The sequence below is a fragment of the Squalius cephalus genome, assembly GCF_949319135.1.
Source record: "Squalius cephalus genome assembly, chromosome: 18".
NCBI lineage: Eukaryota > Metazoa > Chordata > Actinopteri > Cypriniformes > Leuciscidae > Squalius > Squalius cephalus.
The window spans coordinates 10,394,742-10,418,617 of record NC_137139.1 but is presented as its reverse complement, the minus strand read 5'-3'; the positions used below and the strand labels follow the sequence as shown (position 1 = coordinate 10,418,617).

General features: G+C 38.1%; 1 protein-coding gene across 2 annotated transcripts in view; it reads right to left on the bottom strand.

Annotated features, from left to right (window-relative positions):
* The window catches only part of mitfb (melanocyte inducing transcription factor b), a 65,382-nt gene that overhangs the window by 15,814 nt on the left and 25,692 nt on the right, over nt 1-23,876 (bottom strand). For both annotated transcript variants that reach the window (XM_079848779.1, XM_079848780.1), the window contains exon 2: nt 18,084-18,315. In XM_079848779.1, the coding sequence (XP_079704905.1) occupies nt 18,084-18,315 (232 nt within the window). The remainder of the gene's footprint in view (nt 1-18,083; nt 18,316-23,876) is intronic.

Here is a 23,876-nt window from a genome sequence, read left to right as displayed (position 1 = left end):
TGTTTCAGATAGTCGTTAAGATTGTCCCCGGCTTTAGAGACTTTTTAGATTGGGACAGTCAGCGACCACCTAGCAACCACTCAAATCCCTAGTGACCAAACAGCAATGTGCTTAAATCGACCCAAACCCATTAGTAAACACATAGCAAAAGAGCCCAAAAGGCCTTGTAATGAAAATCATTCAGAACAACGTAGCATTGTGGTGGTGAGTTTGGAACTGGCAAAATCTAGATGCTTAACTATTTGTTTAACAATAGTCCCTTTCACACATACAGTCTTTACTGGTAAATTTTAAATGACCAGTAAGAGATCATGTGTGAACAGGAACTTTTCAAAAATACTGGGCAGTTTTTTTGTAAGGGAAGTTGTAACATTACCAGTAAATTACCGGTAATGTGCGCTGTGTGAACGCATAATGAAGATTAGCGGTATGATCGTGTACGAGGTCAGGACACGCTGACGTAAGAAGTCTGCTTTATGCCTGGTTCAGATTACACCATTTTAGCCCGATTTTGGCACGATCCATTTGTCGTGGGGATTCGTAAACGACAACGGGTGTCGGGACGCAAGATTCGATCGTTTCATCTCGTATTGTGTTTCATAGTGGGCGCGACCGACGTCGCGTCACGACCTTAGCCGGAAAAAGCGTAACACATGCTAACACTGTGGTACGCAGGGAAGGAGACAAGAGGCCATTTTTTAATGGATGTCAATAGAGGAGAGGCTTCACTCCACTGAATAAACCGCTTTTGTGAGGAAATAGCTTATCATTTAATGAATCGACAGCCCATCGGCTAATCTTCAACATGTTTGCCATTAAACGTTTGTTTTGGATTGATCTATCTGTCACACAACTCTAAATGAAATTTAATGACGTCAAGGCTGTAATGTGATTGGTTATCAAGGCAAAAGTGATATTTCTTCTTCATGTGTTTTGTTTGGGTTCTTGTCTAAACTTTGCATGCAATCAAAGAGTATAGAAGTACCAAGAGGCGAAACTCCGTTGCAGTTTTGACAACAATCGCTAGATGGCGCTGCTGTCGCCATTTTGGACTGAACCAACGGCTTTACCGTTATCACAACTACCGTATACAGCAGGGGTGGGCAAACTACGGCCCGCGGGCCACATGCGGCCCGTTAGGCTGTTTAATCCGGCCCGCCGAGTATTTAAAAAAATTGTCTTAAGATCGCATTAATTTTGCCTTTTTTCTTGCAATACTTTGCGTTATATATATATATATATTGCGTTGCATATATTTGACAATTGGAATATCAGATATTGCATGCCATAGCTAACAAATGTAAAAAAGGAAAAATTACATAAAAGCAGATCATCATTCATTCAGCGCTGTTGTGGCTGCGGTGTGTCACGTAACAAGCAATGACGCGTCACCATGGAAACCAAACAGACAGCAACTTGAGCGCATAGACTTGTTGCACGTTAATGTTTTTTCCTTTTTTGGAAACTCAATGAGAAAAAAAAATGTTTGGTAACCGCTTGCACACCTTAGTTTTTCCTTTGATTTGTCTGCTATTTAGTTTCTTTGCTCCTCTGGATTTGTGGATGTATCCTGCCCGATTCCGTTTACCGACCTTTATCGTCCGGCTTTCGACTACGCTCCCCTGTCTGCCATGTACAGAACCCGTTTTTTTTTTTTTTTCATTAAATGTTCTGATCTCCCTTTGCCTTTTATTTTTTATTTTATTATTCTTAAAATAAATTAGTATATTCGTTTATTTCCACAAATGTATGACTTTTGGAAGTGCAAATTGCCATTAAGTTTTAATAAAGTTGAATTAACGTAGGTAATTTTTACTCTTCTAAGTGTACACTTGCAGATGTTTTGTTTCTAATTTACTGTTAGGCCATTAAATAATAATAAGGATAAACAATATTTAAAAAGTATAGGCTATAATTATCTAACATCTTTAAAAATTAACATCAAAACATGCTAAATGGGGGATATCTAGCATAAAAAAATGTATTGTCAGAATGTCGTCTCTCAGTTGTTGAATTTCGCACAGACGTTGCCACACGTTGTCTATTTGCTCAGCCGATCTTATGAAAGTGCGAATACCACGAATTGTTTTTGTAGTGCATAATATGTTTTCGCGTGCATATGATATGCACTTTATGGCGTATAATAGGCACGCACTCCACACCCCTAATCCTAACCAAGGGGTTTACAGTGTGTAGCATGCACGCAAAAAAACAAACAAAAAAATTTTTTGGCATATAAATGGCACGAGAAATAAAATTTGTGGTATAGATACGCACTTTCATGAGATCGTGCTTCATAATCTGCTACTGGGCCGGCCCTCTGTCAAATTTTTAAAACCCAGTGTGGCCCTTGAGCCAAAAAGTTTGCCCACCCCTGGTATACAGCATTAACATTATGTCTGGAAATAATTGTAAACAAAGAAAACAGTGTTCTGCCATCAACTGCAACAACTACCAGTGTACAACCAATCAACTAGCATTTCATAGATTCCCCAAAGATCCAGAGAGCTAAAGTAGAAAAGGTTTTTATTAACGTTAAAGTGAGCTAACGTCAACGATAACAGGTGCTGCAACCTTAATGTAAGCTATCCCATAACCGCAGTAACAGTTTGCTAATGTTATGTATTTGGTCGAAATTGAGTCAAGACTCGAAATGGGCTTTTTAAATCGCATATTTTCAGAGATATATGAACACCTAACCTGGCAAATGACCGCTTTATTAATTCATTGTTATCACTAAATGAACCCTTTAACTCTTTTTAACTTTTTTTCGCATAAACATGAAAATCACTATCCAAACTTAAATGGTTGTAATTCAAGAATGCTTTGGAATATAGACCTATTGTTGGTCTTGTTTTAAAGAAGACATTTGCCAGATTATTATTGAAGTGAAATAAATGATGAAACATAAAAAAAGTTATATAAGTTTGAGTTTATTCAAATGTACAAATTTAAAAATATAATTATTATATTATATTTAATAATTATACTCGCTCGCTCGCTGTAGATTCCGGGAGATTTTAGCTAATTTGCGGGCATCAGGGAGCCGCTATCAATATGCGGGAGACTCCCGGAACTTCAGGGAGACTTGGGATGTCTGCTATAGAGATATTAAAAGCTAGAAACTACTATCTAGTTCCTTTAACCGCTTTTGAATTGGAACCGGCATCGTTCAATTCTATGACAGCTGTGTTGCGTTCAGTCCAAGATGGCGGAGCTGCAGCTCTGCGCATGGGTGCGTTTGTTGCAATGGAACGTTCTATTGAGTTTCGCCTCTTGGTACTTCTATACTCTTCGATGCAATGGCAGATCCGCTACTTTTCTTGTTCTATCCTTGCGAGCGAATGTCCTGTAAATGACAGGACTCAGTGCTGCCCTCTGGTTTCTGGAAGGGTATAAAAAAACTGCACATGTCGAACGCATTCACATCTGTGCGCCAGATGGAGAGTAGACTGGTTTATACTCGCTGCATCTGAACGAGCATGAATGTGCACGCGGAAAAATTACGTCATCACATTGTCTTGTTACCTCGCTGACCTATCAGTCAATGACTTTGTGGGCAGCGTTTGCACTCAAAGGTACCTCACGAAAAAGCGTAACATTTTACTGATCTATAGCAAAATAGAGAGAGCTTTGGTGATAACCATGCAAATGTTTAATTACTACAACACTAATTTCTCACTATATATTACATCAAAAGTGGAAAACATTGGTCAATTACGTACATTTACACACAAACTGACCAGCAACTTTCAGACGACATCATTATTTTTTAGCTCAACTGTCACAGAATGAAAGCAGAGGATTGTGGGATATTCAAAAATGTATCAGATGAAGGCATCTCAGGAGACAGGAAGTGAAGCTAACTTTGGGTTTGTATGTGCCTTTTTAAGTTTTAAGGCTTAAGTTACAAGTTCTGAGTACCTGACTTCTTCTCAACAATGCTGGATGGTTTAGAAGACACTTAGTTTTCAATTTACTCAGAGTCGCCACCCTGTCGTTTAAAAATGTTCAACGGCGAGTATAAGACTCAGTCGCCCTAGACGTCCAAGCGTCACATGTCAAGGCAACCTTCTCAGCTAAAGCTAGACATTCCAGCACGTTTGTTTTAACCTCCTTGTAAAGATTGGGCACAGCGATATCAGTGATGTGTTGCAGGGACGGTATAGTGTAACGAGGCTCCATTGTTTGCACCATATAACGGAAACCTTCGTTTTCAATTTACTCAGAGTCGACACCCGTCGTTTAAAAAAAAATGTTCAACGGCGAGTACAAGTGCCTCCGTTTATCTGACCGTCCCCAAACATCTAAATCGTAATGTATGTTGGGGTAGTAGCAGACTTTCCTTTAAATAAGAGGGGACTGTTCTCAGCATGGCCTGGGGGGATAGACTGGAAGTTAAGGAGGTTGTGGATGTCAAAGTTTCAACCATAAAGCTATAAAAATTCTACCCTAAGGCGAGAATGAAGTGGAGCACATTCATGTCTCTATATATCTATATATTCAAAGGAAATCTATGTGTTATGCTACATATGCATACATTTGAATGGGATCCATAAACAATCATGAGACCTTAAGAATGAAACCACATGAGTCCAAATGATACCATTAACCATGTGGTTTAATGTCTGTAGTGCTAATAAAGCTTAATTACAAAGTAAAATTGAGAGATAAAGGTTTTTTAAGATTACTTAAAGGTTACAGTAAGAACTTGAACTTTGAATGTAAAATCAGTCCTTTATCAAAGGAAAAATCCGTTATTATTTACTTAAGTGTAGCCGACTGCTGATATGACTCATCTGCACATATCCAAATTTGCAAATACACATTAAGAGGTGTCTCGTCGGGTTTGATGACAATAGCACGCACAATGTTGTCTTGTCAATGACATCGAGCCTGGAGCAACACTACTTCACATGCCATATTTTCAGAGCCGGACAGTAACGGAGTACATTTACTTGAGTACAGTACTTATAAATACAGTTTTGAGGGATCTGTACTTTACTCGAGTATCATTTTTGGGGAGTACTCATGACTTTACTCAAGTACATTTGAGAGGCAAATATTGTACTCTTTACTCCGCTACATTTCTATCCATAACCGTGAGTACCCGTTACTTCTTCTAAAAAAAAAAAAAAAAAAATCTCGGAAACCCTCAATTTGTTGTTTCCCTCTCAAACGTCCCGCCAAAGTCTTATTTGATCGGTGAGTAAAGTAGATGAACTGCTGCGCTTGTGACAGGGCGCATATTTAACTGAAAGAACGAGCAAAGAGAGAGAGAGCCGGTCGCGCGCCCAGACACACTCAGTCTCTCTCGCGCACTGTCGCTCGCTCGCGCAGTTCGTTTCGCTTTTGTCCAGTCCGGCGCCTCATACACATGCGCCCTGTCACAAGCGCAGCAGTTCATCTACTTTACTCACCGATCAAATAAGACTTTGGCGGGACAAAAATTCACTTTGGCGGGCGCTAAAACAGGTTCAATGCAGGAACATTCATGCGTGAATGAGTAGTACATGACCATGCACTCGCACAAATGCGACCACATAAAATTTTAACTCGCACATTCTCAAAAAATGGTCGCATATGCGACCAATTTTGGTCGCAGTCTGGAACCCTGTTTGATTGATGAAAAAAAGAGAAACTCACATGTACACACAATTGTTAGCTGAATTTTCTTTTCTGATATTACACATTAATGTAAGCTGAGCATTTGCTTTGATGTTCTTGAGTATGCAGTGTGTTTAACACAGTCAGGTTCAAATGTGGGTGCAAAAAATCCATTAAAACTCTAGCAGAGGTTTGTCAGAGCGTTGCCATTGTGCTATTGCCTTTGTGGGCAAGTGAGAAATGTTAAATAAAGCAACATGGTAAAAAGATGAAAATGACTTGATTTTACTTTCAATTCTTTTACATTCTCCAAGGTATTAACATTTTTCATTACTCCATGTAGGACGTTTCTGTACATAAATGTAAGCACTGTGGCAGTAGTAATCAGTGATGCGCGGGTTGATCCGAAATGAGCGGATGCCTGCGGTCACCCGCGGTTAACCGCGGTTACGAGTCATCCAAAAATATTTTTAATGATATTCGGGTCGCGGTCGGTCAGGTCGTTTGAAATAAAGATGCCAATTAAACCTTTGTAATTGATATAGTTCTAGACACAATTTTCTATGAATACGTTTTAAATTTAATTTACACTTTATTGGCTGAATAACTGGCGCGAAGATGACGCACAAGCTCAGTCTGCAGGTAGAGATGGAGGCGGCAAGAGAAAAGGTGAAGACTGGGGAGTGGAAGCTCCGCAAATACACAAATAGAAAGAGCAAAGTGTGGGAGACATTTGCCGAAATAATGAAAGATGATGACCAAAGTGCTGGCTTTGTCATGTGTAGGCTACTTATTGCGATGCTATTTACACATTTGATAACCACAAAACTGGCACGACCAACCAGGCACGGCGCCAGGATTCCAGTTTTGGATAAGCCAGACCAATTTGTGGGCCTTAAATTAAAAACGTTAAAAAAAAAAAAAAAAAAAAAACGTTATCCAATCACTGCTTAACCTAATAAAAAAATATTGACTAATATAGCCTACTGTTATATTATCTGTGCGTATACATAATATAGATTTTAATAGCTTGATGCTCTTTAAATATTGTGTTGCATTGTAAAAGTAAATCCGCGATCGCTCTCCATGGTTCTGACCAAAGAAGAGAGCTTTGGAATCTCCATTATGCATATACCTGGGCTGCATTTTCCGATAACATTGTCTCTTAGCGCGCTGCGATAACTTAACTAAAGGTATACTACCACTAAAGGTATATCATTGCTAGGCGTCTTCAGGGCTATCATCCACTCGTGAGGCAGAGGCGCTGAGAGGCAGAGGCGCTGGCGCCCTCCTAGCAACGGCGCTGTTTTTGGTAAAACATGATTTTGACGACTTCATTAAGTTTTGTTTTATAGAAAACTCTTTTTAAAAGATTTTCGTTTTGTATAAATTGTATCTTAATTTTGATCAATGTTTTATCAATCAATTGCCCGTATTTATTAAATAAAAAGCAAATATATAGCAGACAAAATAAGGCGCCGGTACGCGATCACTGCATGTGAACTGGAGGGCGCCGAAACTCAACTTGTGCCTCACAGATTTGATAAATATAGGCTATATATTACAGAAAGCTTGAAATGTCTACTTTTAAACGAAAATATTCAAACCAAAATAAATAGGCTATACTCTCTGATTATGTAGGCTAATCCATATGTGCATTTCTCTCTGGCGTTCATGGCGAGTCCGCAATCTCCGCATTGTCAACTTCATCTTTGCAGCGACACAGAAAACACCAGTTTATTACTAAACAATTAAATGTCTCCTTGCTAATTTAGACACATTCATAATCATTACTTTAACCGGTTCTTTGTGGCAAGCTTTAAGCGTGCGGTCATTACGCTTATTCCTGTAGGCTAGCCTTTAAGTAATTAATTTAATATAAAGGGGCGATTTGTCCACGAATGGCTTAAATGAACAACTAGTCGACAAGGAAAAAAAATAGTCGGAGGCAGCCCTTATTCCACATATTTTCGAAACAGCAGGCCATCTGGGTTGGGCGAGCGACCATGAGCGGAGCGGAATATTCAGAAATGCACTCTCCGCTCACGAGCTCTGATCGGAACAAACTCGAACCTCACTGTCTGCTGAACTTGCGCAGAAACATCAAAATAGACATAGCCAGCTTTTTAAAATTGTTTTTAAAACTAAACATTTAGACTATTTTAGTACAAATTATGAGCTTATATTGACGATTTTTTATAATTCTTGACAAAATTAGAATATTAAGTTATATTAAGACGCTACGATGAGCATTATAGCTACTTTAAAAAAAATGCGGGTCAGGAAGCGGGTCGGGTACAATATTTTCTTTTTCGTTTTTTGCGGTCCGAGTTGCGGGCGGGTTAGTTGAAAACGTCGGTCGGGTGCGGTTTGTTTATACATTGACCCGCGCATCACTGGTAGTAATGCAATATTTAGAAAATGTACTCTTGTACTCTTGATACTTAAGTACTTTTAAAAACAAGTACTTCAGTATTTTTACTTAAAGGGATAGTTCAGGATTTTAGACATGAATCTCTATAGCTTCCCCATAAGCAGTGTGGTGCATTGACCATGACTTACCCCCGACAGCGTCCTGTGAGCCGAGCTCCGGTCCAGTTTTGGTCAAGATGAAATTAGTCCGGCAAGTTTGCTGGGGTCACGGCAATAAAGCTTTTTTCTTCTCAAATCAATATGTGTTCAAAAGAGTGATATATTTGCGTCACTAAAACGTTGTCTATGGAGAGGTCAGACCTCGTAATGGCTTGGCACTATTTTCTCCCCTGTCATATCACTGCGCGCTGCCGCTACCTACAGCCAGCTGCGAGCTGCGCAGGCGCACACCACTTTTTCAGTTGTTCGGCAGTGTTTACAGCAGTGTTTACGTGCTCAGAACAGCTACACGAACGAGCTAACATAGCTACTCACCAAGAGCGATCAGTTTGTACAAGCTCCAGCTTCAACTTGTTCAACTTCTCTGTCCATCCTCTCTCTTTCTGTCCTTTCTAACTCCATCTGGCGTAACTCGTCATCTATTCAGGTTCGTAAAGATATCCTTTTGGCTGTGTGTCGAAGTCAATGTTGTCATCGTCGCTGCTGTAGTCAGACATGTTATCGTTCTCTTTACGAGCTGTAAACAAAGTGACACGTGCGCGGCTCCCAGCTGGCTGTAGGTAGCGGCAGCGCGCAGTGATATGACGGGGAAGAAAATAGTGCCAAGCCATTACGAGGTCTGACCTCTCCATAGACAGCGGTTTTGTGCTGCAAATATATCACTCTTTTGAACACATATTGATTTGAGAAGAAAAAAGCTTTATTGCCGTGACCCCAGCAAACTTGCCGGACTAATTTCATCTTGACCAAAACTGGACCGGAGCTCGGCTCACAGGACGCTGTCGGGGGTAAGTCATGGTCAATGCACCACACTGCTTATGGGGAAGCTATAGAGATTCATGTCTAAAATCCTGAACTATCCCTTTAAGTAGACATCTGACTGTAGTACTTTTACTTGTACTTGAGTAAAATTTAGCAAGGGGTATCTGTACTTTTACTCAAGTAATGAAGCTGTGTACTCTGTCCGCCTCTGCATATTTTATTGTTAACAAATGAGATATTATTTTTTTGGTTATTTTTGGTGCTTCACAGTTTCAATGTATGGAAAAATAGCAGCTCAGATACTTTGCTAAACTTGTGCAAGTCTGGAATCACATAAAGATGAGTAAATTATGCATTTCCTGTTCGAATGTTACTATTTACATTACATAGTAACCACATACTTACTATTTACACTAATTGCATTAAATGAAACAATGGATTATGTGCCCAATAAAGTGGCAGATCGAAAGTTCAATAACAAACCAGTTCCTGCAGCTGAAAGTTTCTCAATTAAATTTAGCAATTGAGAGGGCAAAAGGCAACTAACAAAGATTTGTCTTCATCGTCTTGTCTTTGCTTGACTTGTGTGGCGGTCTTTGCCTCCGGCCAGATACTGCCACAAGAACATCCTTCTCAATGCTGAGACTCCAAGAATGAGACGCATTGTTTGGGGTTTTACAATATGACCAAACTCTTGCACTAGTGCAGTGATGAACGATATAAAAATGTTTTTGCTTAACATGGACAAGACTCTCATTGATGGCTGGTGCTCTAGGGGTTCTTACAAGAGGTCGACGGGTATGGTTTTTTTTTTCCCCAGTGGGTGATAGCTGATGAAACACAAACACACACATTATATACACATTACATTTAGGGTCAGTATCACCAGGTCCGCAAATAAGCTTGAACTTTCTCCTTCTGTGGCTGCGGCGTCATGACAAGCGCCGGCATTTTTACATGTTTCCAGAATGGCATCTAGTGTTTCTTATCTCTGCCGTTTCTCAGCGCAGATTTCACTCGATACCGGGGGCGTTTAGACTCATTGTGTTTAATGAGCATTTAACTCACTCAATGTTACGGCATTTGGTTTAAGCTTATATACGCTTATATCCATCACCACCTGTAAGCTCTTTCAGTAGTTGTGGTCTACTAAAAGCCTCAAATGCATCAGGGCTAAAGTGGAGAGAACAAAGACGTGGGTCTTTAGGAAGTTTTATTCGTCCACAGACTTCTTCCCGTTCTTTTCTCCTCTTCTTATCGTTAGGAAAGCAACTTGAAGACTTACATCGCTTCTCTTGTTGCCCTTCGACTGAAAATTACAACCAAAAGCCGCACAACGAGGCATCGTATCAATTTTTTTTATTTTTTTTCGGTAAAAACAGTGCAACCATTTGATGTCATTGACGCAGAATGCACTGCGCACCTAAAATGGCGCCCCCCATTGTCCAAAATAATATAAAACGATTTGGATTTTTTAAATAACGTAAATCTCTCATGGGTTTTCGAATACATATTTCAGTAAGAGACATCATTTACGTTATATTAGGCCATACAAGTCTTAATACCCAGGTTCACTTCAAGTTTAAAAAAATGAGCAGCATTCATACTGACATGAGTGCTATATTAAGTCTTATGAAACCATACGATAGCTTTATTTGAAGAATAGATTAAAATTAAACATAAAGATTCACTGAAAATCTTCCCATCACAGCTCTCAACAACAGAGCACTTCTGTTGAGGATATTATGAGAAGACTTCGCAGATTTGGATTTCGATACAATGGCAAACAACTGACTACAAAGAAAACTAGTACGTTTCACGAACTAGTACAAACCATACGTTTAAGAGGACGGTGTTAGGCGATGCCAAATGTCAAATCCATAAGCTGTGTCGCTAAACATTTTTCTTGTGTTTTGTTATTCCCCCCCCCTTTGGAATATTGTGAATAGCCAATGGTGAAATTGATCCCTCGACTATGATCCCACTTTTTCAGCTTATTTTCCCTTTTCCCAATGTTAAATATGCCGTGGAATGAAACAATCGCTCCTAATTACAGGCATTCTTTGCTGAATTAGCGTTTGGTGTGTGCTAAGACTGTTCTTGCCTTTGTCTCCCTCCTAAACCTGATCCCGTACTTATTTCTGAAAAGATCAAAGGTCACTTGGCTAATTAGGGGCCAATCAGTCTTTAGACAAACTCATCTGAGCTTAATGTTTTCACTTTTCAAGTCCAGCGGCTCTGCCTGGTACACCTCTGCGTCGCTTTGGGAAAGGGGCGACTAAGCTAGTCAGAGACGGGCAGACTCAAAGCTTTTGCGCTTTCTTTTTTTCTTCTTTCTTTTGATCGTTTGCTCATTTTTATTCTCATTAAAAAAAAAAAAGAAAGGAAAAGCTTTCATCCCCTCTTATATTACTGGAACTTCTAAAATCTGTCATTTATGGGTTTCAGTGGGAAATGATTTAAACGGTTAAAGTCTATCAAAGACACAATCAGAGCTTAGTTTCAACCATTTTATTCACAATCAATTGCATGTTCTCTAATTTTCTAATATTTTTTACTATATTTTTCTAAATACTTTTATTATATGTCTAAGTTTCGACTCATTCTCATTATATTTATTTATAACTTTTTGTAATTAAGTATTTAAAGTCCACCTGGTAACACTTTATTTGACAGTGTCCTTGTTATGCCGGGTTCAGACTACATGATATCAGCCGATATTGACCAATAAGAGCACAGAAGCTCTTCTGTAAACAGCTTTTAAGCATGAAACGAGAGAGAGACAATGGTATTGGTGCTGCTAGGTGGAATTATGCAATGGAGGAAAGGTTCGTGGAGCTTACAATACTTCTACCTATGTGCAATAATACTTCTACAACAATACTTCTACAATATTTCTACCTATGTGAAAAAGATAAATGATGGAGAACGATAGTGGAGGCACTTCAGCAACCCGGTGAGTGCTGGAATTAGTGTTAGGTTAGTCCAACCATTGTTTGTTTACGCTCTCGTTTCCAGGAGTCAGTCCTAGTTACGCCTCCTCGATGACATCACGCATATCGTTAAACACGGCAAACAATGATTGGTCGGGAAGCAACATGTAGTCTGACATGTTTCTCGTCCACGACACGACAAGAATATAGGAGTCAAAAATCGCTAATCTGACACAGATCGTAGCTATCGTAATAGACAAAAATATTGTAACAGACAAAAAAAGGTGTTGTCTGAATCCATTATTACACGTTACAAGTACTTACTATAGTAATAACAGCATGCAAAAGTACATGCAACTAACCGTGAACCAAACCCTAATCCTAACTTTAACCCTACAGAAAGTACATGTTGTTAATTACACTGAAAGCAAATTGGTGTAGAAACCATTTTCACTTTAAAATCGTTTGCAAATTTCGCAAGTAACAGCAAGTAACACACTGAATTAAACATTACATGTGTAAGCAGAAAGACTGAAACAGTATTTTCTAGTAAAACGTTCTCCACTAACCTTTGTTGTATTTGCCACTTTGAAAAATTATTTTTACAGTGTAATATTAATCAGTATTTAAATGTATAATTTAAGATAATTAACTAAAATAAAGTGTAACCCCACCTTTTATATTTCTTATTGGATTTCAGTTTCCACAACTGCCAAGTAAATTCCTTGATAAAGAAATCTTACCTGGACTAAACCCTATCATGCATAGATTCCTATATATATATATATATATATATATGTATATATATATATATATTTCTAATGTTAATAAAATGTATCATGGATAAAATATAAACAGTGGATTTCAAGGTTAGGTCCATAAATCTAAACTAAAAAACTAAACTCCACTCATTTATGAATGAATAGAAATTAAAAAACATTTTTCAAATGCTTCTGCTTTTGCCTATAATGTTACAGTCAGTAAGTCGTACTAATGCACTCACATTCTTTTAGAGGTACAATGAAAAACTTCAATGTTCCAGTCTGTATTGTTTATATTGCGGTTACAACCAAAACACTGTGTTTGTAGTCAAATAAAATCTGCGCATGTGTTTGCATGGAAGGCAGTGTGTTTAAATTGTTGACAGCCGTTCAATGGATTGAATGACCAGCACATCATCAGCTTAGCATAAGTAACGACTGACTGAACATAAATACTACGTTAAGGAGTACATGCCATGCCCTTTTTATCCTTTGATATGAGCCACTCTAAATCAGACGCTAAAGAATCAGTCCTTTTCAAACACGACTACGGTGATTCCTCAAGGTGTTCAATATTCAACCACATACTTTCTCTCTGTATGCCATATGTTTAAAACATCGCTCATTTTCTTATACATTTATATTCTGTCTTATCGTTCAATTAATGCACGGTGAAATTTAGAAATCAGTATTTAAAAAAAATATATTACGCCTTATCCTAAAATATTCATAAAATATCAAAAGTATCATGCACTTTTCCTTAATTTTAAAAACATTTCATTCATTATACAGTATTTGGATCAGACTGGCCGTTGCATGCTGGGTGGTCTTGATTTGTGTAATGAGCTTCTGTTGACAGGGGAGCGCCACGCATAAATATAGCGCATTTCACACGTCTTTCAAAAACTGTTGTGTGAGATTGAAAATATGGGAGAATTAATTGCTTCATAAATATCCCTAAGGTGTTTCAACAAAGTATGTACAAATAGAAATGTTGCAAAGAACAAGTGACACATGAGTAGAACCTACTCCTAAATTAGTGTTATTTAATATCATTGAGATGTTATTGTAGTTTTTATTAATATTTTTATTAGATTTAATGCTTATATTTTTCATTTCAGTTAAATTTTGTCATTTTGTTGTGCATTTTTGTCATTTTTATAATTTTTTGTAACTTTTTTTTTGAAAAATAAAATATAATTTTTATAAATTTTAATTTCAGTTTTAGTACATCAAATTAAACTAAATGAAAATGAGAAAAGTTTTTGGCGACTAGCTGAAATAAAATAAGTTTAGGTTTTTATATTGTATTTATTTCAATTAATGTTTATTTTATTATATGCAATGAAAATATTTTTTAGTTTTTTTTAGTTTCAACCCTGTCCTAAATCTGTCCAATTTTAAACTGGTTTAAATTCAACAAGAATATTAGTTAATATTCATATAATATTCATATTAATAAAGTTAATCTAAAATTAGGTTTTCATTTACAGCGATGAAGCAGATAAAAATAGTTAATTAAACTGAAAATATTAAAGAAACAGATAAATCATATTAAAAAATACTAAAGAATAATTGAATAGAACAGTAAGAAAGACTAATATTGTCCTTAAACTTGATATCTGAACTTGAAAATAACCAGAGCACATTAACTAGACCAGACCATTAACATGGGTAGAAAACTGAACTAGAAAAATACAAAAAAATATGAATATAGTCATGCAATATCACTATTGCCGATGCACATTCGAACATTCATATACATTGAACTGAATATTATAGTTATAGAATAAAACAACAATCAACGCACATGACTGTTTCCCATCCCTGTGACCCAATCACAGACAGTTAGTAGCGTCACAATAATTTTTCCCCGAAAAAACTGAGCAAATGTAACATAACGGCTCTTACCGAGTGACATTAGCAGCCTGAGTCCTTTGGGATGCAGCAGATTTTGTTGCATTTATCACAGTCTGTGCACAATAGCACAGAAATCAGTAACAGTCTATAGTTCCGCAGACTAACAAGGAATCAAAGCTATGAAAAGATTTTGAATGTAGCTGAGCAAATAGGATTAAAGATGGCTAATTCCAAGAGGCTGGAGCACAGCATGCATTAAAGAGGAATTCTCTGGGGAAAGATAATCCCCATATGCGTTTTAACACACTTCACTGTCCCCTGCCCACCCCTTTCCCTCCCCTTCCTTACGGACAGTATCATAATCAGACACGCTTGGGCTGATAAAGACTCGAGCTCAAGTTGAACTGAGCGGTCAAAGCAGAAGAGCAAATGCATGATATGCTAATGCCAGCGCAGCCAAACCATGAAAAGTCATGGAGAACGAAACAACTATACAACCAGCTTTGATATGGTCAACTGAGGCTTTACTGTGAAATCCTGTCCAATTCTTTGATTTCACATGTTGTTACATTCCAGAGTGTGTCAGAATTCAGTGAGAGTATGAGCTGCATTCTCGGAGTCGCCACAAGGGGCGCTATAGCGAACATTAGCCTGAACAATCTTTTGCTATGCTCACTTTTCTCTTTAAGGTCAACTAGTGTCATCGCGAAACAACGGTTTAAAGACGATCTTAACTTAGTTGCTAGATTAGTGATTTTTTTTCGCAAAAAAGCGACTAGCGACAAATTTATAGCTAGTAGTCAGTCACTATATCATACTCTTTCTGCTGTCTGAGCGAAAATATGTAAATTAAAACAGCTTTTATGGACATTCGGCAGTATATTATATTAAAATGCAGTATCTGAGAATGGATTAGGAGAGAAAACAGATGTAAAGTGCATTACATGCACATTGGCGCATTACGTCATCTAGCGACATTTAGATACTTTTTCAGTAGGCTTTAGCTACTTTCTGTTGAAAATAGTTGGCAGCACTGAATCTGGCAGACACAGTTAGACATGCCAGCCATTCACCCGTTTCAACTGCACATTTGCCAGCATTTCACGCCGTTAGTACAAATATACATTTCATTATATTTCTCAATTAAAGTGAAACAGTAGCATTATTAAAAATAAATTGTCATCCGTTTATTATTTTGTGCTGCAGGATAAGATTAATTTTGATTCCAATTTACAAGATATTATTCACATTTACTTTAATTGGGCATATTTCAGTTATAATGTTGAACAATTTAGCATAAATATATATGAGAAATATTTTTTTCTGTGATATAGGGCAGTGTTTCGAAACTGATTCAAATCTTTTTTACATTTACATAAAAATGCCTCAGAGAATTCGGAAATTGTGCTACGCTGGTCATGCTGTACATTTTAACTGGCACAAATGAGTCATTTGTTTCATGAATCGGACTATACTGTTTCACGTTGTATGTTTGTTTTTGCGTGCAGCCAGTCATTTTTTTTATTCCATTGCAATAAATGCAAAATTTGAATTCACTTCATAATCTCAGTTGCATTTTGAGACATTCTTAGCCGACATGCCAGGAAAGTGAAGCACTGATAATATTAACACAACATGCACTAAATTGTAAAAACACTGCCATTGAATCTTATCCCTAGAAAGTAGAGATGCACCGATTGATCGGCTGGTGACCGGAATTGGCCGATTTTCACGTGATCGGCCATGACCGGCGACCTGCCGGTCAGTCTGACATATGCCGATTTTATGCCGGTCAAATGCACTCGGGCGCCGCATGATTAACATCGCGTAACATCAGCATCACACGTGCACACGGAACGCACATTTAGGAACCTCGTAAATTACGCCCGTTTCACACCGCAAATGTCAGCGGCGCGTGAGCAGTGCGTTTTTTTTCCGCCGTGCATGTTAATCAATAAGTGCATTCACACCGGCAGCAGGAGCAGCGCGTGAGCGTCAAGCAGGAGCGTCGCGTGAGCAGCAGTGAAGCGCGGGTTTCGGCGCGGGTCTATTTTTGCAGCGCTGCTCACGCTCAATTAAAGTGAAAGCACACTTTTGATGGACAAACTAAAAATGATTTCACACAAAAAGTCCTCAAAATGCACAGAATAAGTATGTCTGGTGTGTTTTAACAAGAACTGGAGTATGTCAGAAAAGAAAACGAAGACTATTTGTAAAATAGTTTGAAAATATTTGTAGAAGATTTACCCATTTAAACTTGTTTTCATTATTCAGTTTTGGTTGCAAGTATGGTTATGATTAAAAAAAAAGAAATAAAGTAAACTAGCCAGAAACTATAGAAATATCTTTATACTGCAAGGATATATATATATATATATATATATATATATATATATATATATATATATATATATGTATGTGTATGTATGTGTGTGTGTGTGTGTGTATTTCCCACACCAGGAGTAATTTATATAGTTTATATTTTAGTTTATCTATTTTATAGCGATTATCTGTTCAAAAAATGATCTATGTTCTATGCAAAATGTAAAATGTTCTATTAATGAAAAGCTAGAAAATACATATTTGTGTGTGCTGTAAAGTGGTTAGAAAAAATGAAATCGGAATCGGCTAAAATCGGTATCGGCAGGTCAAACTCGATGAAAAATCGGAAATTGTAATCGGTGCATCTCTACTAGAAAGCCTAATCTATCATATTTGATACACACATTTCTAAGGCCTCTAAATCATCAACATGCTCAAAACTTAAAAACCTGTCCTACATTCTTCTACATGATTGACAGTTTATGAGTAAAACGACTCTCTACAGGTCGTAGTTCATGCATCTTTTTGCTGTAAAATCTTAAATGATTTTTTAAAGCAAATGTAAGACTAACTTTTATATTGTTAGTAATATTTCAAGATTAAACTTTTTTCAAATGTTTATTTGTTCATCTCTCAGTCATCGTTGTCTTGCATTGCATTATGTTTTAAAACTACTCAGCTTTGATCATAAAGCTAAACGTTTAAATGTCATCTTATTTAATGACATATTATTGGGAGATATAGAGTGACAACTGATATTTATAAGCATTTTATACGAGTAATCTGCTATAATGTTATAAAGATTTTATTGATTTACATTCCTAATTATCAGAATTTCATCTTCCTTCCAGGCCATAGAAATATCAGCAACTGAAACTGCAAGATTTTGCTCAGTTTGGGCCTCTGAATTAAATCATAGTTTTTTCCTCCTCGAGTTTGAGCTCCATATTCTCATGATATATCAAGCCTGATGCATCAAATACGACACAAAACATAAAAAAAATATTTGAATATATATTTGTGCTGGGCAACGATTAATCACAATTAAATCCCAAATAAAAGTTTGTGTTTACATAATATATGTGTGTGTACTGTGTATAATTATTTTGTATATATAAATACACACATATGCATGTATATATTTAAGAAAAATGTGTTATTTTTATATAAAATATTGTCTACAGTTTCAGTAAACGGTTGCATTTCAAAAACTTGATTGATGAACGTGTCTGATTGCGGTGGATACCTTCAGCACCTCCACGGGCACCTGTGTGGCGCTGGGCGGGCCGGGGGGCGCGCTGACGTTGATGGCGGGGCTCTGGGTGACGTACGCTGAGCTCTGCCGTCTCTGCCGCTCTCGCCGCTCCTGCTCTTGGAGCTGCTCGCGCATCAGCTGCTGGCGGAGCAGGATCCGAGAGGTCACGGCCGACGAGCCCAGCGGGGGCTTACAGGAGCCATGCTGATGCTCAGAGGGATTACTGCAGGCAGACAGACACACAGACAGAGAGAGAGTTGAGAAGCGGGGCTCTGTAGAGGGACCGTGTTTGCTACACTAGGTGCTGGATAATTGAATTATTTTGAGATCCTGGTAGTTAATTAGGAAGCATAATTATGTCAACCACAGGGATCGAGTTGGATTGGAAATATCTGGAAGGCTAAGCTAAGCATCACTACTATATGGTTATGAATTCTAACAAACCCCTAAGTATTAAACTTGCATAACTTAGACCACAAATGTTCTGCTGACATGATATACAAACGCATTGGGTTTGTTGAGGAGTTTTGGAATTATTATTGGACCTGTTTTTACCCATAGTGGACAATAAAATCGGTGGAAAAATGCATTTCACTTCCACAAAAAAGGGCAGTAAGAAACCACCTCGCAAACCTCCCACAACACCCTATAGGACACACTAAAAATATTATACTTTAAAAGAATACTGTATACTTAAGTGTGAACCGAGTGAAATGTTTTATATTATATACATATAAAATTGCATATTGACTGTATCAAAACTGTATATTTATTGCAATGAAATGAAAATTTATTATAGTTTAAATTTATAATAAACACAATTGGCTAATCTTTTGAGTGCTTTTTTGACCCACTTAAGTACGACTTTATGAAAGCTTGTTTCGTAACTGAATAAAAAAATGAAAAACTGTTAACTGTGAATTTTTATCTCACAATTCAGAGAAAAAAACCTCTGAATTTTGAAATAAAAAGTCACAATTATTCCATGGCGGAAACAAGCTTCAATACAACTTATGTACATCTTTGAAACATGGTTAAAATGTACAGCCTAATGTACTGACAAGAATTTATGATATTCTTAACTAAAATATACTTTAATGTAATTTCCATTGTCATGTATTTCAATATATATTACACATTTGTAAATGATGAAGTTGCAATTTCGTACAATTAAAATATATCAACTTTAAATAATATCAAATAACACACTACAGTTAAAACTATAATCAAGTACTTTACATTTGATTTAGTGAGTTAGTCAACACATTAAAATAAGTGCACTTTAAAACATGACAAAATATTAATAAAACATGATATAAAATGTACTTTAAAACTTTTAATTTGACATTATTACAAACGAAGTTCACATTTAAAAGTGTACTTAAGTGTTAAGGAACACCATGAAAGTGGACTTTATATTATCTGCAATTAAAATGCTTTTGAAAATATACTTTCAAGAATTGAAGTGCACTACAAGTGCACATTCAACACAATTAAGTTCACTTCTTTTTAGCAAGGGTAACAATCTCCCTAGCATCATGCAAACATCACTGACATTTTCTCCACAAGATGGAAACACATTTTCTGGCCCTTTTATTCATAGTAGAAATTACAGAGAAAAGAGGAGGAAATGGAATTGGGAAATGATCCAAGATGGCTTCAAATATGTACAATGGGACACTCAATATGTTGGAGCAAGCATGCTAACCTCTAGGCTAAGGCTCCATAAAGGCTTAAATTTGACGGGCTTTTCGTCTTTAATTGGACATGACTAAGGAGATTTGGTAACTTGCTATATAAAAACACACAGCAATAGATTTAAAAAAAAATAAAAAATTATGGCAGAAGAAAGAGCAAAGCAAAGGATAAAACTAGCAAAGGATATCGGACACAGGCAATATATATAGTTTAGCATCATCATACAAACATAGTTGACTGCAGAATAACGAAAGTGACCAATCATCATGAAATATAATTAGTTATAAACTTTAAGCATTTAAGGCCTTAACTACTACCTCTAACACTAAAGTCTAACAGTGCCCTTGTTAATACACAGTGAGTAGTTGATATTTGTGGCATAATCACAGAACTGGGCCGGACCTTCCGGACGCTGATTCAATGCGACAACTCGCAACAACGACTCGAGCAAATCTCTCTCTCTCTCTCCCGAGAAAAACTAGATCTGAAGGTGAAAACCCATGTAATGCAACAAAACCAGGCTCTACTTCCTCTACATCAGCTGATGTTTTCAGTTTTGCGGCTGTTTATGTTTTCTTTCTCCCACAGCTTTTCTCCCACTATTTCGCCATCAGTTTCTTCTACAGTGCCCCACAGATCCCAGTCCAGCTGAGGAACTTACACAACGTGTTCCCTCGCGCACTTTCAGTTCTCTTCGTGATTCAGTAGAGGAACTGCTGGCTCCAAACGCCGCACGTTTTTCCACCCAGAAACCCAGACGACGTGCTGTCGAGATGAGGCCTTCTCCTCGCCGCTGATCCTTTTGATGCGCCTCTGCCAAGCGGCCAGCCAATCCAGCTGTGCAGTAATCGCTCTAATTAGCTCGTCTGGCCCTGTCAAACGCTAGTCTACAGCACTTGCCTAGCATTGTGGTTTAAACATGTGTAATCTCATTGTCTACAACTTTACATTTCTGTTTCTGACAAGACATATTAAGGGCCGTTGTTCATGAAAGCTGCACTGCAAAAAAAATTTATTTGAATAAAACTAAAAGCATTTGTTTTGCTATTTCTTTTTTAAGAGAAGAAACTTGTGAGAAAAAAAATGCGAGCAAACACAAAGTTTGACGGGAACGCAAAACATTTGCGAGAGAACGCAAAAGCATTGGCTTATTATTTTCCCTCCCATCTCATATTTTTTCCACCACCTTATATCAAGAAAAATATAGTGATATTAATCATTTTGATTTACAACTGTAAAATTACAATTATATTACTTTTAAATAGTCTTCATTTTTTCTTTAAAATGTTAAACTACCAAACTTTTATTTGGATTTAAAACTAATGTTTTTGTGTCAGAATAGACGTCTTATGTCACAACTTACGACTAATTTGACTTTTTCAAGTGCTTTTGGTCAACTGGAAATTTTCTAAAAAGTCATATTTTCAATGTTTTGTTGACTGAACGATCAACACCACATTAAACAAAAGCTCAACCCATTTACTTCAGTCCCTCACAGCTTCGATTGAATAATCAGTCACCCTGACTAAACATCTTTATACAATCAAACTTATGAAACAGTTACAAAAATTGGGGAAGACACATAAGAAGAAGACATTGATTCTGGGTCAGGAGTGGCTAACACGCGTGTTTTGATGCATCATAGTTCCTCAGTTTAAAAACTGATCATGGTTTGTCTGGCACGACTGAATCATGACTACTGAATCAAAGGCAATGGACTTACTCACACATGACTAAACTGTTGTGGATCACTTTTAACACACTTTACTGATGGGACTTTTAAATTCGGTCTTCTGTGTCTGTTTCTCTAATGATCGTGCAAGTGCTAATTTGCTTTACTAAAGCCAACTTCATAAAACACATCAACCAATCAATGATCATGTTACTTAAGTTAAAAAAAAATTTTAACCTAATTATGCAATCTCTTTAACAAATCCTTTACATGATGGTCTTCCTCTTGTAGTAATTGAGACCAATAATGGACATGATTCCCTTTTAGGTTTTAATACATAGTCAGTGTAACAGGTGCATTGTTAAAAGTATATAAATAATAAACTTATTGAATAATCTTATTTTTGGATTTGATTCCACCAATTTATCTATCAAGAAAAAAGGAAATATTAAAATGATGTGAAGTGCCTTTCATTGCAAAGAATTTAAATCCACTGTTTTATTATACAATAACAGCATCTGTTTTCAAAATGTTAACTTTGCGCTCTACTAAAAAGTTTATGTAAAAAGCTTATAAAACTTTTGTATTCCCCTTAGAAACTTTGCTTTTGATCGAAAAACTTTTGTGTTCTTTCACAAATGCTTTGGATTTCCTTGCAAAACTTTATCGTTCCACCAAGAAACTTTTCATGGGCTCGGAAAACTTTTGCGTTCTCTTAAAAGTGTTGCATCCCCCTTGAAACTCTGCATTACCTCGCAAAACCTTTGCACTCTCTCATGAAAGTTTTGGCGCTCCTCCTAGAAACTTCACAAATGCTTTGCGTTCAGCCCAGAAACTTTGGATAGTTTTTTGCAAAACTTTTGGGTTCGTTCGCAAATGCTTTGTGTTCGGCTGATAAATTTTGGATTTGCTCGTGAAACTTTTTTGTTCTTTCACAAATGTTTTGCGTTCATCTGACAAACTTTGGATTTACTTGCTAAACGTCTCGGTTTAAAACTTTAAGGAGGGAATGGGATCACGCTTAGGGAGCCTCTCATCTTCGAGTATTGATAAAATGAGCCAATGCACATTGGCGTGCGAGATTTGCATCTCGTGCTCCGCAGCGCGGGTATAAATACAGAAGCCGATGCACGCACCATTTTTCTTTTGCTTCAGAAGCGAGCGGAGCCCGGGGTCAGCGGTAGTCCAGCAATGGTGGCGACGGGACTCCCGTCTCCGTTCCCTCCTTCAGGGAACAAGGGTTACATACGTAACCGAGACGTTCCCTTTCAGTTCGGTCACGTTTGACGTGAGTTGTACGTACCATACTGATTGGGATCCCAATTAACACGCCACCTAGTGCTGTCACCTTCCAGTGCCTAGAGAAAGCCTCCTGATCCCCCTGCATTTATTGAGGTGGAGATGGGACAGGGCTTAGGCCAGGGAAGTCCACTACTGTCCCGCATGACCCACTCAGACAGACTTCGGTGGAAAGGGAGATCCTGCCCGTAGGGAGGTCTCATGTGGAAGTTACACATATGGACTGGGCATTTCCGGGCAGTACAACATATGAAATGTCACTGATGTGGCTCCGGCCTATAGCAGGGGGGAGACAACACTGGTCAGAGACGGCAGAGCGGGCTCTGCCAAGGGAAAGACACGGGCTCCATCCCCCTTAGAGCTCGTTCATCCAACCCTGGGTGGCCCGTCTCAGGGACGCTTGTGCTTGCGCTTGCCACCTGGCCTGGCAGACGCTGAGGCCTGGGTGGAGGCTGCAGCTGGGGCCTAGAGGGAGCAGAGGCGGTGGCAGGGGGACGCCCTCGGCGACGAGCAGGTGGAGGATCTGAAACCGGCGGACGGGTGGAGGCAGCGGCGGACCGCTGAGGCAGGATATGCAGGATCGCCTCCTTCTGCTTCTGGGCGGCAGAGAACAGTTGGGCAAAGTTCTCCACCGCTTTGCCGAAGAGCCCAACCTGGGAAATGGGGGAGTCCAGGAATCGAAACTTGTCGGTCTCCCTCATATCAGCCAGTTTGAGCCAGAGATGGCACTTCTGGACCACTAAGGTGGAAATCGCCAGACCAACCACGCGGGCCACAACCAAATGCAAAGTTTGTCAGGGGAAAACAAACATTTGCAAGAGAACACAAATGTTTTGCAAGGGAATGCAAATTTTCTAGGCTGAGCACAGCCCCCCTTAGGGGATCCATAAATATTTACTATTGCCATGACACAACATTATCACTATATACAATTCCAGTTATATAGGCTTTAGTTTTTTAATCTGACACTATCACAGGAGCAGGTGATATAATGAAAAGTCAATGTCTTAGGGTGTTATTCACACCTGTCTTGTTTGGTTCGATTGAATCGAACTCAAGTTCGTTTCCCCCCCTTGGTGTGGGTCTTTTGGGCAGGTGTGAATACTAGGGATGTG